General features: G+C 38.9%; 2 protein-coding genes across 2 annotated transcripts; both read left to right on the top strand.

The window, feature by feature from the left end:
• Window positions 1-1,468: 1,468 nt before the first annotated feature.
• Window positions 1,469-3,109, top strand: myf6 (myogenic factor 6). Its single transcript, XM_022218367.2, has 3 exons — window positions 1,469-2,049; window positions 2,368-2,458; window positions 2,544-3,109. Exons 1-3 carry the CDS (start codon window positions 1,495-1,497, stop codon window positions 2,651-2,653), a joined length of 756 nt encoding a protein of 251 aa, XP_022074059.1. The 5' UTR covers window positions 1,469-1,494; the 3' UTR covers window positions 2,654-3,109.
• An 8,411-nt stretch (window positions 3,110-11,520) lies between these two features.
• On the top strand, window positions 11,521-14,218 carry myf5 (myogenic factor 5). Its single transcript, XM_051951605.1, is given in 4 exon segments — window positions 11,521-11,612; window positions 11,666-12,128; window positions 13,021-13,093; window positions 13,470-14,218. Coding segments are annotated over 4 exon segments (825 nt in total). The 3' UTR covers window positions 13,667-14,218.
• Window positions 14,219-18,307: the final 4,089 nt, after the last annotated feature.

Here is an 18,307-nt window from a genome sequence, read left to right as displayed (position 1 = left end):
AGGCAACGCTACCATGATTCTCCTTGAAGAACACTAAATTCTTGTTTGAAAAAGCATGTGAAGAACACGCTGGATCTGTGGCGATTGCTGGAACACATTTGGTACATTTTGCGGTGACGAATGACCCCTGACCTTAACCAGTGTGCGTGTTATTTTAATGCCATAAAATAATGCAAAAATATTTAGGCAGGACTTGAAATATCAAATATGACAGCAGTGGTGTTCTATTTAGATGCAGTCCCATGATATCAGGTTCTATGGGCAGCTTTTCACCAACTTTTCTGTTTGCTTTGAGGTAATCGTTTCAATCAAAGAGCATAAAGAAGATCCTGTGTATGTTCTTCTGTTTATTGGCAATGCAACAAGAAGATCAGGGAGTCTGTTTCTACAGGGAATGAATAAAGCAGAAATGATGTGTTACGTTTAAAAATGAACAGGCAGTGTGCAAAAGAAACCACTTTAAAGTAACGCTGTCTCTCATCCAGTAAAAATTGATGTGGATAATGCATGAACTCATCAGATTCCTCTCACACTGACCATCTACATTATGAAACAGAGCTCCAGGGCTCCTAAATAACCCAAAATATATTAAACAGCTTGTTGACATTGAAGCAGTAACTGCAGACTTGATGACTTTTTTAAAAAGAGAGAAAGTGAGAGGACTTTTTGAATGACTTGTTGGCACGTATGAAGCAAATTAAGGAACTTTTTTTCCCCATCAGGAAACCTTAACTAATGAACATAAGTTAGTGTGTCATATATTCACTACGGAGGCTAGTATTAGTAAATAAGAAAGTTTTTATTATTAATTACTAATTGAATAAATTACAAATTATATGAATTTACTTTGTATGCCATTAGTGGATGATTTTATGTCTCCAGTGGATGATTTTATGCCATTAGTAGATGATTTTATGTCTCCAGTGGATGATTTTATGCCATTAGTAGATGATTTTATGTCTCCAGTGGATGTTTTTATGTCATTACTGGATTGGCCATTTCAATTTAAAGAAGTATTCATGTATTCATAGAAAGAAATGTCACAATTGTAACCAACATAACCAGAAGCCAAAAGTATTTTTCACAGCCTGCCAACCCAAAAGCTGTATTTTCAAATATCCTGAGCTTGAAAGCAGCGATGAATAATGAATTTACCATCAATAAAGCCACGAGTTAAAACTTATAAACCGGGGTGAGAAAAAGCAGAACCTATAAACTCCATGTCGCAGTCATTTCTATCACGTTGTCAGAGGGAAATATCACCATGCAGCCCCTTTTTGAGATAATGCACCTGTCAGGGAAGTTAAGGTGACATTTCACCAGCTTCTGAAGGCTTTAATGTATATTTATTCCCTGCACAGAGTCAGTATGTTGTAAAGACCCATTGAAAAAAAAAAAGATGATGCTTGTTGCAGTGTGGCAGCCAAACTGTTGGATAGAGTTTCACATTCTAAATATAAGCCTGTTGACTTGTGTCCCTGCTGCTCTATTTAAATGCCAGAGTGCTGCTGTCAAAACAGAAGAGAGGGGCGCAACAATATGATGGACCTTTTTGAGACCAACACTTATCTTTTCAATGATTTGCGCTATTTAGAGGAAGGGGATCATGGACCACTGCAGCACCTGGACATGGCGGGGGTGTCCCCTCTGTACAACGACACCGACAGCCCGCTGTCCCCGGGCCAGGACAACGTGCCGTCGGAGACCGGGGGCGACAGCAGCGGGGAGGAGCACGTCCTTGCGCCCCCGGGGCTCCGTGCGCACTGCGAGGGCCAGTGCCTCATGTGGGCCTGCAAGATCTGCAAAAGAAAGTCGGCGCCCACGGACCGGCGCAAGGCCGCGACGCTCCGGGAGAGGAGGAGGCTGAAGAAGATCAACGAGGCCTTCGACGCGCTGAAGAGGAAGACGGTGGCCAACCCCAACCAGCGGCTACCCAAGGTGGAGATTTTACGCAGCGCCATCAGCTACATCGAGCGGCTGCAGGACCTGCTGCAGTCGCTGGACGAGCAGGAGAAGCACGGATCTGCTTTTAACACCAAGAACCACAACGTAAGCTCACGCAGAAAGTTCCAAAAAATGTTGTGAACCTGTCTCCCAGTGCGCCTCGGTGGGATTCGGATGACTTTGAAATGACATCATGATGACTGTTAGTGCCCCAGTAATCCCCCTGTAAGGACTCCTAATGTGTTTGTGGCTCCTATAATGACATCATGATGTGTTTACTGAATGTTTATCTCCATGTGTCATGAGGATATTTTCATTCCAGCTGGGACTAAGCAGTGGGATAATCACTGGAGATGTCATTCTTTTTCCTTGAAGTTTGCTTTTGGTTGCAGAATCTCATACATGTGTGGATAACTTGTGCAGGTGGCCGGTGATGAGTACCACTGGAAGAAGTCCTCTGAGACCTGGCCGACCTCTGCTGACCATTCCACTGCAGCATTGAACCAGAGAGATGGTACACAATTCACTTCCAGTCTACATGGAATGCATAAATAAACCTAAAAGTTGGTGTTGTAAGTCAGTTTTCTTTGCTTCTTCAGGAACTAGTGATTCTTCTGCGTCCTCCAGCCTCCTCCGTCTGTCCTCCATCGTGGACAGCATCACCACCGACGACAAGATCAACTTCTCCGAGGACGTCTCGGAAAACTGAAGCCACAGCGAAGAGCTTAGCAAGGAAGCCCTGCTGATATTTTCAAATTTCCATTGTTTCTCTCTAAATTATTTCCACTTTGTTCAACCATTCTGGCTTCTCTTTGTTCCAAAGTCCTCGTTTGTACAGGGAGAGCAGCCAATTTGTACATATTTTATAGCGACATGATGTATTTATTTTGTGTTCGAAAGCTAACAGCTTCTTTGAGAAAGCTGAGATTTTATTTAAATATTTGTACATAGCTGACCAGCAAAATAAACTACACTGTTATACTTTACCAGTTGTCTAAAATTTTCTTTGTTTGTTTTCAAGAGCATGTTTGGAGGACAGTTTGATCCTTTCCACCCGGTTTGTGTCAGACAAACGGAGAAAATACAATCTTCAGACCATGTAGAGTGTAGGATGTTTCTTCACATAAAAACCTAAAACCTTTGTTATTTTTAAAAGCTGAGTTTGTAGTTATCATGGCAATTAAAAAAAAGCTTTATAACTGTTCTTTTTATTACTACTTTTATTACTACTACTTTTGTGTGTGTATAGATATATAATTCATTACAATTTATTTTTGCTAATTTTTCTGCAAACTTTTTTCTATATTTGGGTTTATATATGACCTCAAATATAGAAAAAAATAGATTATATATTTATTTGTATATATAAACCTGAATATAGAAAAAATGTGCAAAAATAATATATATATATATATATATATATATATATATATATATATTCTATATTTGGGTCTTACAGGTTTCAAGATATTTGTCATTTCTAGAAACAAACTTATGCTTATGAAGGATTTACAATCCTTATATAATTTTAATAATATTTGTTGTTAATTTATGGATTTCCTTGCTTTGTTAATTTACTTAATATGATTGCAGAAAAAATGTTAATTTACATGTTTACAGTAAAATAAATGGCCAGAACTGTGAATAATAAGTACTTTTTGTAAGTAATACTTTATTTTACAATGTTTCAATAGTAAATTATAATATTTTCACTCTCAAATCAGAAAAAAATTGTTACTTTACAAATGTTATCAATTTTGGTGAATTACAAAGAATTTTTTGTGAAATCAGAAAAAAATTTTCATTTAAGTGTAAAAAAATTAGGCTAAATCAGTAAATAAAATCCACATCAACAAATGTGTGTTTTTACAACTAGTAGTTTGTCTTTTTACATTGTGTAACTGTAAAAAAAAACAATGACATTTTAACTGTATTAAAATCAGCTAAAAATACTGCCATTTTACAGAAGTTTGCTGTCATTTTCACACATTTTACAGTTTGTAGTTTTCCATGTAATTTATCTATCAGAATTGTTTTACAGTGTAGTACCCTTCACTCCAACCTCACATTCACCAAAAAGTTGCATGAAGAGAAAAAAAAAATCAGCATTAGTTCAAGATCCAGCCGTCCCCACCCTGGCATTCACGGCTATTAGAAGTCCATAAAAACTGTCTAAAGCGGCCTGGAATAGTTTGCTGCCGAGCTGCTTCTCTTTGTTCCAGCAGGCCTGATCCCACAACAGTAACTCGAGTCCCTTCCAAACACAGCGCGCCTCTGCTGCTCTCTCCTATCGTATGTTGGGGACGTGGAAACTTGGGCTGCGAGGCTCGAGTGCAAAGCCCAGCAGGGTGATGAAGCTATGCCGGCCATTAGGGCCTTAATTCGTCATCGCGGCGTTTACATGCGACGCTATTTAAACATGTGACACCACGCTAATGGCGCTGGAATCCATCGAGTGGTGTATTGACGTGAGAAGGGGGTGTTTGTTGATGGTGTCGGGGTGAGCTGGGCTCCTTTAGATCTCTGCAGACGACACAAAGCCCCGGTTGACCTCCAGGCCTCGGCGTCATCCGTCAAGGCTTGCAGACACATGTACATGCAAAGAGTTAGCTCAGGGGAGTCAAACTCATCTTAGTTCAGTTCCACATTCAGCCCAGTCTGATCCTAAGCGGGCCAGACCAGTAAAATCGCAGCATAACAACCTTTAAATACTCCCAATGTTTCCTTTATTTTAGTGTAAAAAAGTACATTCTGAAAATGTTCACATTCAAGGAGTTATCTTTTTACAAACCATCATGAATAACCTGACATTTCTTAAGAAAAGTAAGTTCAGATTCAACAATATTATGCCTCAGTTTATCATTTCCACATTACAACTTACAGATCACAGAGTGTCTACAAAGGAACACAACATTTAGTCACGTGTCTGGAACTGAATGATACAGCATTTTACTTTATGATCACAGTGACAAAAGTCAGATCAAAACAGACAAAAAAACAGTAAAAACAAGACAAAATATTACAAAAATGAGACACAAAATGACAAAAACGAGACAATCGACACAAAACAAAACAAAAAAACACAAAAAATTTGACAATGAAGTTCCGAAGCAACAAAAGCATGGACACTAACGAGACAAAAATGACAACAAAAGTCACAAAACGACAAAAACATAAAGAAATAACACAAGCGAGACCAAAAGGAAACACAAAACGACAAAAACACGAGGCAAAGGACAAGTCAGACAAAAATAGACAAAAACCCAACAAAAGCAAGACAAAATATTACAAAAATGAGACACAAAATGACAAAAACGAGACAATCAACGCGAAACAAAACAAAAAAAAACACAAAAAATTTGACAATGAAGTTCCAAAGCAACAAAAACATGGACACTAACGAGACAAAAATGATAACAAAAGTAACAAAACGACAAAAACATAGAGAAATAACACAAGCGAGACCAAAAGGAAACACAAAATGACAAAAACACGAGGCAAACGACAAAAGTCAGACAAAAATGGACAAAAACCCAACAAAAGCAAGACAAAATATTACAAAAATGAGACACAAAATGACAAAAACACGAGGTCAACGACAAAAGTCAGACAAAAATAGACAAAAACCCAACAAAAGCAAGACAAAATATTACAAAAATGAGACACAAAATAAACAATGAGCAATCAAGTATTTTACTTTATGTTAAAAACAACTTGTCATGGTCTAGAAATTATTTTAAATTTATAGTTTTGCAAATTTGAAATCTGCAGTTAATGTCTCGTCTGGAATTTTTACACTTTGAGGACCGGATTGGAGCCTCTGGAGGACCAGTTTTGGCCCGTGGGCCACATGTTTGACACCCCTGAGTTAGCTTGTCAGTTTTATCAGAAGTTAAGCGCCTTTGTCAGGCAAAGCCAAAAACAAAGATGTAAAGAGAGTGGGTGAATTCAGTTTGTTCTTTAGCACTTTGACTCAAGTAGTGAAACAAATTTGAGTTGTTTTGGTTCTTATTAGCTTTTTTTTATTTGCGTTCCAAACTCTTGATAATTCATTAGAACAACCAAAAAGACAGCTGAAACCATGTCTCTGTTTGAAGGTCATCTCCTTCTTATTATTTTTCTTACAAGACACATTGATTTTTTCTTTTGCAGCAAGCACAAATTGAATACCTCATGAAGTGCACAGGAGACAGAGAGAAAAGAGCAGGTGTGAAATGGAGGAAAAACAGAAACAAACAGCTCAAATTATTACACAAAACACCAGAGATTACAGTGATGTGCTAGAAGAATATTGAGGAAAGTCCCTGAGGCTGGATGGCAGAGACCCCACACTGCACAGAGCTCAGAGGCTTTTACTGGGGTTGTTTTTCAGTGTAGTGTACATGTAGGCCCACCAGTTCAACCCTTCACTGCTGCTTTCGCTGAAATCAAATACAAATCCAGTGCAATCTGTCTGCATTGGAGGCACAGTTTGACATTTTTTCAGTACATCTGACTTTGTGGTGCCACCAAAAACTTCAAGTGCCATTTTCCTCTCTTGTATTTAAGGATGAAAGAGTTAAGTCTGGAGTTGTGCCTGTTTGGTGCTTGAAGTGGTCTGAAAAGTGTGTTGAGTGACTCCTTAAAGATGCTCCATGAAGCGTTTTTGAAGGATTTCGCTTCACACAGCTGTGAAAGTTTTACATCTTCTTTCTCTGAATGTGCACCACTTACACAGCGGCTTTTAATTTCGGAACCGCTCCACTTTTTGAAATTAATTTCATCGGCAGATAAGCTAAGTAGTCAAAACAAGCTGTTTTTCAGTCAAAGTGAAGGTCTGGATCCTGTATCTCTTCTTCCACTGTCTCACGGTTGATTTTTAAAGCTTTGTCATCTGTTTCTGAGGTTTTAAATGGTTTTATCTAGCAGAGCTCTTGCACCAATTAGATGTCAACCAGTCAGATGGTCTTGGATGTTCTCAGACTGAATCTTCATGTTGCTTAAGAAGTCCCTCCTCGGGTTAATTTCACTTCTTATTGAGTTGTAAATTTGGATTTTTCTTATTTTATTGTCTTTTCTATTCAGATTTACCTCAAAGTCATTGGGTTTTATTGTGTTTTGATGACTTGATGCTTCAGTTCTAATGCACTTCAGTTCAGTTTTTGTTTGAATTTGTTCATAAATAAGCAATTTACCCTTAGATGCACCAATGATTGGACCCTACAAGATTCCATAAGTGGGTCAAAAATGACCTGTATTAGTATTAATATGTCAATTTTTATGCCATTTTTTTCCATTTTGGCTAAGAACATGAATTTATATTGTTGTTTGTACTATATTTTTGTCCACATAAGATTAGTGTCATGTTTGAAACTGGTTAATTTTTCACTTTATGACAGATTTTGGACATTTTGATGATTGAAAAAGAAGAATATTACACAGAGCAGCAACAGAAGAATGAAAATATCCGTTTTGTTGACATTTTCCACTCTTTTCCTCCAACTGTTGCTGCTCTTCATCCTTCCAATATGACAATTTCTTGAAAAGTATAAAAGGTAACTTAAAAATACATGGAATGATATCAAAAACATGGTTCATTTTTGACCCACTTATGCATCTAAGGGCTAAATAAGTTGAACTTGACTTGAATTACTTGTTTAATTTAGTGGCAACCGCAGTGTCTTCTCAGAATATCTGCCAGTTGTTATTTTCTGTCCCCCTCGTTTGTTACTGCAAACAGGAAACTGAACTAGCTTCCATTTGGGGGATTAACAAAGAAATCTAACCTTTTCTAAAAACTCCACTTTGCTACATTTATGGATTTCAGAGCTGTGAGTTAGTTTTCTGTTAGAATATTCACCCAAAGTGCACGATTAAAATGCTGCTCAAGCATCAACACAAGACTTCTAATCATAACAGTCCTAAAACATACACTAAATAGCAACACAACTGAAAATATGTTGAATTACTTTGCATTGTTCCAGACTTTTATTTGAATGAGGATATGAAAACTCCTGTGTCAAAGCTTGAATTAAAATGTAAAAAAAAAGAAAAAGCTGTGCACGCCACAGCTTAGTTCTGCCTCTTTTCAACAGAACTATACATAACTTCTCCCAAATATCCTGTTTTCAGCAGAAAGCAGACAGAAACCTGATAGCTCCGAACAGTAATGTGAATTTAATGGGCTCCTGCTCACTCACTCACTCTGATAGCAGTGTTACTCCATTTGCAGCTCCATTGTGTAACCGACAATGTAAAGTCTGCTATCAATGATCACACTTTGTCCTCGGAAACAAAAAAGGAACTGTTTGGTTCAAAGTGGGTGTAAAATTTGCTCTCTTTGTTGGCACACAAACCTGCGTTTTGGAGCTGTTAGCGGAGCTGCATTCGCTGTAGAAGTCCTAACATCCAGCTGTGCTCTGAACCTCATCCTCTTATTCTCCTGTTTGCATCATCAAGCGTGCAACAGAAACATCCCCCCTCTCTGAGCCCACGTTTTCCCTTGTCTGACTTTAGCGGGGATTTCGGTGTTACTGATGACACCATATAATTCTCATTTGGCTGTGAAGGCAGTGTTTTAAAAGTCAGAGCTGGTGAAAGGTGTTATGGGAGGAGGTGTGGGGGAGTTAAGCCTGGGGGTGCTGAATGCTCACATTTATCCAGACTTTCCTTGAAAACCCTGCAAGGAAAGGAAAGGGGAAAAAAACGGATTCAGTGCTGCGGGGCTGTGCTTCTTTCTGCTCAGTGCCAAACAAATGGTGTTGCCACTCAAAGTGGGTTTTGTTTTAGTAATTCTTGGGGGGAATGTAAAATGGATGTGGATTTTATGTGGGGGAAAATAGCCTTTGAGAGGAAAACACTGAGCTTTGAAAACAAGGGCTTTTCTTTTATTTGAACCTCTGAAATAAAATGCAATTTTCTAATTAAAAAAAAATCCAATTTCACCAGCTGCATTTTTGGCAGTTAAACAGATTCCGATGTGGGTTTTAATTCTGGCAAAAGAAGAGGAGAAGGATCCATTCAGGAGGCATGTTGGAGATGAATTGCCTCCCTGACCAAACGGCCAGCATATTAAGTCAAAGCGTGAGGCCGTTTAGAAGAAATAAGGTTTTCAGACGTGAGTGAGATGGACATAAAAGATCACCTCCTGCCCTTCACTTAACTCTGTCTTTGACCCTTGAGAACAACAAAACAAAAGCAGAGAGTTCCCCAGAGACCAGCAGAGCGCACTGATAACATCACCGGCCTGCGCGTAAAGGCTGCGCCAGTTTAAACTCCCTGCGTTGGCAATTAAGCCATGTGCTGCGCCAATCTGACCAATTAGCTCTCGGTGGATGGCAGGTTTTCTCATTGTCGACGCTGTTCTCAGCCAAAGAAGCCTTTGATCCTGTCAGCGGCTACAAGGCCAGGACGAGCCGATGCGTTCTTCAGCTGTGCCTAATCCAACCTCCCACCGCAGTGGAGAGGCAGCAGGTAGCGCTGTTTTCTTAGGTGCGCGCGGTTCCCAGAGAAGGAGGCTCACCAAACGCTTTGACACATTGTGAGAAATATCCGCATTGTATCCTTGTAAGCTGTCACCAGCACAATTACTGCCTCCCTCTGACTCCTGCTGTCTTTTCTTAGAAAGCAGTGGCACAAATAGCAGAACAAATTAAAGGACCACCATGCTTATTTTCTGTTAAGAGCTTGTGATAAAACGGACTATTTTTTATTAGTATGAAGAAAAATGCACTGTTTTGGCTTAAAAAAAAAAAAGCTGTTTCGCCTGCAATGAAAAATAGTGTTTGCCCTCAATAATAAAAAAAGAATGGACAGATTTTTCTGAGTTAGAACAATTTTGGATGAAATTATGTTCAGCCAACAAGCTAAAATGAGTCAGTGGAACTAGCTTTTCCTCAACAAGTGTTTTAATCACCAATCTGAATTTGTCTAGACATGTTAACATAGATGACCTGAAAAATGATGCTAACAAGCCAATTTTATGAAAACACCTCAGCTTTATTTAGTTTTATGTAAAATAATGCAGAAATTACAGTTTAAATTATTCAAAGTATTAAGTTGACACAATTAACAGCAGTATTGTGTCAACCCAACCCATCAGAAATATAAAGATTTATCTAAATTGGTCAATTTTTTTTTTTTTTACCTTACAGTCACGAAATAATCTTTTTGAAAACTTGCACTGACATTATATTCAGCCAGCAAACTAAAATGAGTTAGTGGAAGTGCTTTAATCACCAATCTGAATTTGTCTAGACATGTTAACACAGAAGAGAGGACTTGAAAATTGATTCTAACAAGCCCATTTTGAAAAGTTGTCTCAACTTTATTTAGTTTTAAATCAACTAATGCACAAAATTTTAGTTTAAATTACCCAAAGTATTAAGCTGACGCAATTAACAGCAGTATTGTGTCAACCCAACCCATCAAAAGTTTTAAAAATTGATCCTTTTTTTTAAAACCTTGCAGCCGTGAAATAATCTTTTTGAGAAATTCCAATGAAATTATGTTCAACCAACAAACTAAAATGAGTTCGTGGAACTAGTTTTTCATCAACAACAAGTATTTTTAATCACAAACCTGAATTAGTCCAGGGGAAATGACTTGAATTTCTGAACTGACAAAGAAATTCAATAATTCTATGATTACTGACAGTATTGCATCAGTCCAACCCATCACAATCATAGCAGAGTTTATCTACAGCAGCAAATTTAATTTTTCATCGTGCAGCATTGTGTTTAATAGATAGAATTGCTTTTTAGATCAACAAAGGAACAAATAAATGCTGAGATGTCGTCACTACAAACAACCTTGCATTCCTCACTGCCTAAAGCCTCTTAAAGCCTGACTCATCCACTTTTAGAAAAACTTCTGCACCGTCATGGCCATCTGTTGTGTGCCGAACTGAAGAGAGTCAATAACTTTTAATGGTTAAAATTTGGCCCCTCGTAGGCAAGACGGTGCTGTGGTGTCATTTGTGTAATTATGCTTTTAATGAGCTTTGGCAAACAGGGATGGGCTCATTCGCAGCACCTCCACTGATGAGCTCGGGTGTTTAGAGGAGGCTTACCGCTGTAATGTGAATTCACAGGGCTTGAAATGTTACACCTTCCTTTGCAGCTGGGCTGCATCTGCAACGCTGTTGTCTCCACCGTAACAATTGGCCTGCAGACTCCTGCAAATGGTCCCCCTCTTTTTCTGCACAGTTTGACTAAACAAAACAGCCTCTCTGGAATATTTATGTCTTCATAGCAGCGTGTCACTTTCATTGTGAGCTATGACTTGATTCCTGGAGGCCGGTTTTGGGTAAATCAAGCAGAATAATGCACTTGTATTAAAAATAAGGTTATGTCGTGGTTTAAAGCTGCAAACGTTCACTCACTCTACCGAAACATTCCCAAACATTGCGTTCATCGTGGCCTTGCAGGAGAAGGTTTGGGGAACGTGGTGATGAGTGGGAAAACACCAGTAAGTGCAGATGTGGGAAACTCTGCAGGGTACTGGGGGGTGAGAGGCAGCGGGCTGGGATGGGGCAGGGAGGGATCTCCAGCCTGCCTTCTGGCTGGGCCAATGGGCCATGGTAATTAGATCTGGCCAATGTGGGCCCTAGGCTTTGGCCTGGGGGCATAAAAGGGGGGCCTGGGGCAACAGACCACTCATATCACTCAGAGGGTTCCTCTCTTTCACCCAGCTCCTCTACCCTCCTTCCTTCCGCTGCATCCATCCATTTAGACGCCTTTCTTCAACAAGCCATGGATGTCTTCTCGCCATCCCAGGTCTACTACGACAGAGCTTGTGCTTCGTCCCCAGACAGCCTGGAGTTCGGCTCCGGCATGGAGCTCGCCGGCTCCGAGGAGGACGAACACGTCAGGGTTCCTGGAGCTCCTCACCAACCTGGACACTGCCTGCAGTGGGCCTGCAAGGCCTGCAAGCGCAAGTCCAGCTTTGTGGACCGCAGACGGGCCGCCACCATGCGTGAACGCCGGCGGCTGAAGAAGGTCAACCACGCTTTCGAGGCGTTGAGGCGCTGCACCTCGGCCAACCCCAGCCAGCGTCTGCCCAAGGTGGAGATCCTGCGCAACGCCATCCAGTACATCGAGAGCCTGCAGGAGCTGCTACGAGAGCAGGTGGAAAACTTTTACGGCCTGCCTGGAGAGAGCAGCTCTGAGCCCGGCAGCCCGCTGTCCAGCTGCTCTGAAGGCATGGTAAGACCTCAGATGCTTTGAGCAAACATCTGGTTGTACAAAGTCTTGCGTTCAGACACCTGAAAAAGCCTTTTATTGTTGGGTATCATCAGTGTAGAATTTAATCCAGAGCACTACTCCCACTTCTCATTAGCTCCTAGACTATTTCATGGCAAAATTGAACTTTGTCTTTCCAATTTAGAATCCTATTAATCAAATAAGCTTGTTTTGCCCCAAGACCTCAATTGCCATGCTTCTCCATGCGTGTCATATTCTCCCATAATTTCTTAATACGAACATCAAAACCGTGGTCTTACAAGAATCTCTGTCCTCTGTTTGTGATCCCCGTGGTTACAGGTGGAATTAGTTTGTGTGTTTGTGAAGGTGACAGTGTATCAGATAATACAAAAGAACTTCTAATGCTGGATGGACTAATGGCTTTCCCACCACCGGACACTTTATAGCCCTAATAAACCAAACTAAATCCACCTTACTGAAGTCTGGCAGGAAAAAGCGGGCGCTTTTCTGCATTCCATCCTGACTGCATGTTCTGCACCGCTGCCAGGATTTTCTGCAGATTTACTAGGAGAAAGTGTCATCTTGCACAAACTGGTGTTGCTTCCACTGATACAATCGATTCGCCACACTCAGAGCCAGGCAGGGGAGGGGAGCGCACACAGCCACTTCGGCTTTAAGGTGGATGTGAAATAAAGAAGCCAATAACTTTGGAATTCAGGATTTATTAGCCTGTCCAGAATATCTTGAAGGGCGTGAGGTTGTTTTTGTGCTTTTTTTTTTCTGCTTCTTCCTATCCGATATATGTTTAAACACCATGTCTGCCCGTTTCTTTCTGTATTTTAGTGGTTTTTTTTCAAGAATTCAAGAGTAAATTTGATTTCTCATTTCCTTCCAGGCTGACAGCAACAGTCCGGTGTGGCAACAGCTGAATGCAAACTACAGCAGCAGCTATTCATATGCAAAGAATGGTGAGACCTTTTGACAGCAACAGCGGTCTGATATGAATATAACAACTTTCTCGCCTGCGTAGGGCTTTAAAAACTAATAAGTGAATGGTGCATTATTTTAAATCTATATTTCATTTTGCCTCTGGGAGTCCCATGGCGAGAGGAATTCGATATAAAAAACCGAAAGAGATCAACAAATGTATAAAAATACATTTTGTTGCATATTTGAATAAACTCATGCATATTTTCTCTGGACATGGATGAGGGTTTTATCCATTCCACACAGATTTCTTGATTTTTAACCATTCAGATCGTATTTAAGGGTTTATATAAGAGCTGAAAATGATCTTAGTGTGCCGAATTTGACTGATCCGAGTCGTTTTCTTCCTCTTATCAGAGAGTTTGGACGACAAAGCAGCCGGAGCTTCGAGTCTTCAGTGCCTGTCCAGCATCGTGGACCGTCTGTCCTCGGTGGAGTCCAGCTGTGGACCGGCTGCTCTGAGAGACATGACCACCTTCTCCCCCGGCAGCTCCGACTCGCAGCCCTGCACACCGGAGAGCCCCGGGTCCAGGCCCGTGTACCACGTCCTGTGAAGAGAAGCTCGCTATGACGTGGATATACCGCCACAGGCACCAAACAACAAAGAAAACTAAAGATGAGAACTAGTTTCGTGCAAATCAGAGGAAGAATCTGAGGACATGTGGCAACCAGTGGTGGTTTTTTTTTATTTTATTTGACTGTACATGAGATTGTAAATATGTAATGTAAATGCCCATTTATTCTATACATGCTATTATACCCAATGAGACATATTTAATTATGGCAGTTAATGTGATGTTGCATTACTCAAAAATGGTATTTAAGCAACGTTGTATCTTGTTATGATTCATTGTGTTGTGATCATTAAATCTTTTATACAAAAGTGTTTGTTTCTTTGGACTTTTTTTGTCCATTTGCTCTCACAGCTGCAATGAGCTCAAACAGTGGCAATGGATTAATGAATGACATGAATCTTGACTAAAAAAATGCTAAACGGTGCTTTTTCAGCAAAACAAAATGTAAAAATTACACATCAAAATAACAAAATCAAGACAGAAAATGACAAGACCGAGACAAAACGACAAAACAAGACAGAAAATGATAAAACTGAGATACAAAGTGACAAAATCGAGACATAAAATGACAAAAACTAGATGTAAAATGACAAAAACAAGACAGAAAATGACAAAACCAAGACACAAAATGATAAAACTGAGATACAAAGTGACAAAATCGAGACATAAAATGACAAAAACTAGATGTAAAATGACAAAAACAAGACAGAAAATGACAAAACCAAGACACAAAATGACAAAAACAAGACAGAAAATGATAAAAATGAGACAGAAAATGACAAAAACGTGCTATACATGCTATTATACCCAATGAGACGTATTTAATGATGGCAGTTAATGTGATGTTGCATTACTCCAAAATGGTATTTAAGCAATGTTCATTGTGCTGTGATCATTTAATCTTTGATTGTTTTGTACAAAAGTATTTTTTTTCTTTGGACTTCTTTTGTGTGACCATATGCTCTCACATTAAGGCAGCAGCTGCAGTGAGCTCAAATAGTGGCAATGGATTCATAAATTGGACATTAAGGGTGTTTATGGTGGAGATGCCGCTAATATGAATCTCAACTAAACGAGGCTTTTTCAGCAAAGCAAAATTTAAGAACGGCACATCATTCGAACACTAATTAGTCTGCCTCCAAAACGTTTTCTCACAAAATATACACTTTTCTTGCAAAAACAGCTAAATGAATCATTTAAGATAGCAGATTCATTTGCATAATAATGAATCACACCCTTATAAAGGTTGCTAAAATAAAAGGGCAAGCTATTTATTATGTTCCTCACACACACACGGTCCTGGACAGTCTGGACCGTCTGCAGCTAACAAGGTGTGGGAGTCACATTAGACAGTGATGGAGGTCAGCTGATACCATTTATCATCTCACACCGCTCTAATCACTCATGTAGCCCCGTTGTGCAGGAGTCTAAATCACGGTCATTCTTTCAATGACTTGCACATTTTGCACGTCACGTTTTAGCGTCTGTGCATTTCGAGGGGAGGCGGCGCTACCTGTTTGTTCTTCCCTGCCAAATGAGAGTCATCATTAACACCCTTGATTAGGCCCGGCAACGCCAGAGCTGACAACAAATGGCCTCTGATTGGACTTATTGCGTGAGCGAGGAGGAAGGAGCTGCATGCCGTGTTGTCACAGTCTTTGATCAGGCTCCAAGCAAGATGTGTTTTTTTTTTTTGTCTTTTCTTTTTTAGACTGTTGAGAGGCAAAAGATAAAAGATGTTTTTCACTTCTTTATAGATGTGCTTTTTCACTCTGCTGCTTTCATCTGACAGCTTTGTTGGAGTTTGCTTTGGAAGTTAAGATATGAACACAATGCATTGTTAAAGTGTGCAATAATTCACCCAACAGTGTATAGATTAGACCAACTAACACATTAAAATGCTGTTTATGTGGAAGGACATTTAAATAAACCTTCTCTTTTACAACTTTCTGCTCCATATTCATCAATAATAGCTAAAAAAAAAAACTATCAAAGGCTTGATTGGCTCAGCTTACACATCAATGGTACCAGTTTTATTCCATGTTTTATTTCTTGTTTGCTAACCTAATCACCGTTACAGGGTTGCTAATCCATGGTAATAGTTGGAAGCTAGATGTTTAGCTAGCTGTTACTGTTGACCAAGAAGACAAACGTACTGATGAAAAATAGTAAATAAGTACAAATAATTTGCCTTATCCTAATAATATGAGGGAGAGTGAGATATTCAATCAAGGCTGACAATGTGATGAAAATTTAAAATAGAAGAGAGGAAAACTGTTTGATGATGTCAGCTGTCTTCTTCTACCAGCTAAAAGGCTATGCTAACAGGGCTGTTGTGGGACACGTGCTTGATAATTATTATTTAAAATGTTATGTTGATTTTAAAAAAGTTCCCACAATTACAAGAGACATCAATAAAAAAAAAAACATCAAAAAAGAGGAGGTTTAGGTTTTATTTTAGCTGTTGTAGTTGAGATTCAGTTTGGTTATCAGGGATAAAAATGGCATTTTACTCCAGACTTACTTGTTTTTTTTTTGTTTTTTTTTTATCATTCTTTTCTCCAATTTTTTATTTTTATTTTTGGTCTCAGGACAGGTGCATTTACACAACAACTGCATGTTTTACTATTTTGGATTATTTGAAACTTGATTGATGGGGCGCAGAATTTCCTCCAATTTCTGCTTTTGATTATGATAATTTGAATACTATTTAATCCTAGCTTTATGAAGGTTATGATGTTTTTGTTCCAGCAAACTGTTAAATTAACTTAAAAAAACTGGATACTGAGAGTATTTTTGCATAAAATCTGTAGTAGACTGTATTAACTGTTAGATCAATGTAAAAAGAAGTAAAGTGCATTATAGTAGCAAAATAAAATAGCATAAAATGGAAATACAAGTATGAGAAATGGAAGTGCAAGTACCTCTAGTGGCTGCTGAAGCACATAGACCATAATGTTGGACAGTAAGAATACTCAACTGCTTGAAAGAAGTACTCCTAATGGAACAAAAAGTAATCAGAGAGTGGCATACTAACATGTATTTTTGCTAGAAACTGAGCAGCTTTGCATTTTGCTGCTGTAGATGGTTGAGGTGGAGCTAGTTTTACCTTTGAAACAGTTATTTATAAGTGTGTTTAATATTTATCAGTGTATTTTTTTTGCAGTAATCTGTAAACTGAAGCTCTAACATTAATATATTGGAATGAGAAGTGTAAAATTTCCCTCTGGATGGTGGAATAAATATTGTTGTTGAGTTGAAAAGCCATTAGATCAGGTGACAGATTTCATTTATGTTCATATTTATCTGCATCCATCCAAGGAGTGTCTTCCTCTGCTGCTGTACAGATACTTTAAATACAACACTAGCGGTTGAACAGTATTCTATATCCGCCACGTTGCGATGAAACATTCCTGCAGCTTGTGTTTCATGAACCTCCACGGCTGCGTCTGACGCCCCCGAATGTCCCTGACGGTATTTTCCACGGTTACTTGTGATTCATGAATCGCACACAAATGCCTGCAGTGTCAACACCGAGCACGCTACAGGTTCACATCAAGGTTGTCGGGGTCGAGCATGGAAGGTTGGGAATTTGAGAGGGTTTTTTTTGTCTGTCTATTTATAAACGTGAATTTGAATCCCGACGGTGTGGACATAATAAATGGACTCCTCATTAATATCAGTGTAATTACATGCAGCCATTGCTGTAGTACCGAGAGTGACCACAAGAGGGAGGTGTTTCTTGTGCTTCCTGCACTGACACATGAGTAGTCATATTTAGCTTATGTGTTTGGATTTCACTGCTCAATATGTGGGTCAATATATAGTTGAGGGACTATTGAAGTTATTTAAAGCAAAAAACTCATGTGTTTTATGTTAATTATGATGTCTTTACAAATTCCATAATTATTTATTATGGAAACAATCACTTATTCATAAAAAAAATGACTGGATATCACTAAAAAGTCAACTAAATAACCGTCTGAATTTAAGAACAACCACCTTCTAATTAGCTAAGCTATAATAAAATGAGCTTATTCAAGAGTAATTTTGATTGTGTTCTTTTTATTAAGTTGAGATAATCATGGTAGATATTTCTTTTTTGGTAATGTATCAAATCTTTTATGGAAAATAATAAATTGTATCCCTTTTAACCAAGTTACCCATTACAAAAACACCTCTCAAAAGTGTGTTAATTCTAAATCACATGACCTGCTCCGTGTTTTGTGTTTCGGTTTTCGATTTTGTTGTTTTCTGTCTCGGTATTGTCATTTTGTGTCTCGGTTTTGTCGTTAGATGTCTCGCTTTTGTAATTTTCTGTCTCGTTTTGACTTTTTTCTGTCTCGTTTTTGTAACATTGTGTCTCGTTATTGTCATTTTGTGTCTTGGTCTTGTCAATTTCTGTCTTGTTTTTGTCATTTTGTGTCTTGATTTTGTTGTTTCCTGACTCGTTTTTGTCAATTTGTGTCTCAGTTTTGTCATTTCCTGTCTACTCCACATGATGTCATTTCCTCCTGAAGAAAAGACTGGCCAAACTCCAAGGCTTTCTGAGTTATTTAATATAAAGTAGTGTGTGAGTCAAATGTGGATTTATGGCATGTCAACAAGTTTAATATAAAA

Source organism: Acanthochromis polyacanthus, chromosome 1, assembly GCF_021347895.1.
Source record: "Acanthochromis polyacanthus isolate Apoly-LR-REF ecotype Palm Island chromosome 1, KAUST_Apoly_ChrSc, whole genome shotgun sequence".
Taxonomy (NCBI): domain Eukaryota; kingdom Metazoa; phylum Chordata; class Actinopteri; family Pomacentridae; genus Acanthochromis; species Acanthochromis polyacanthus.
Note: the sequence above shows the minus strand (reverse complement) of the source record. Positions and strands in the feature narration are given on the sequence as shown.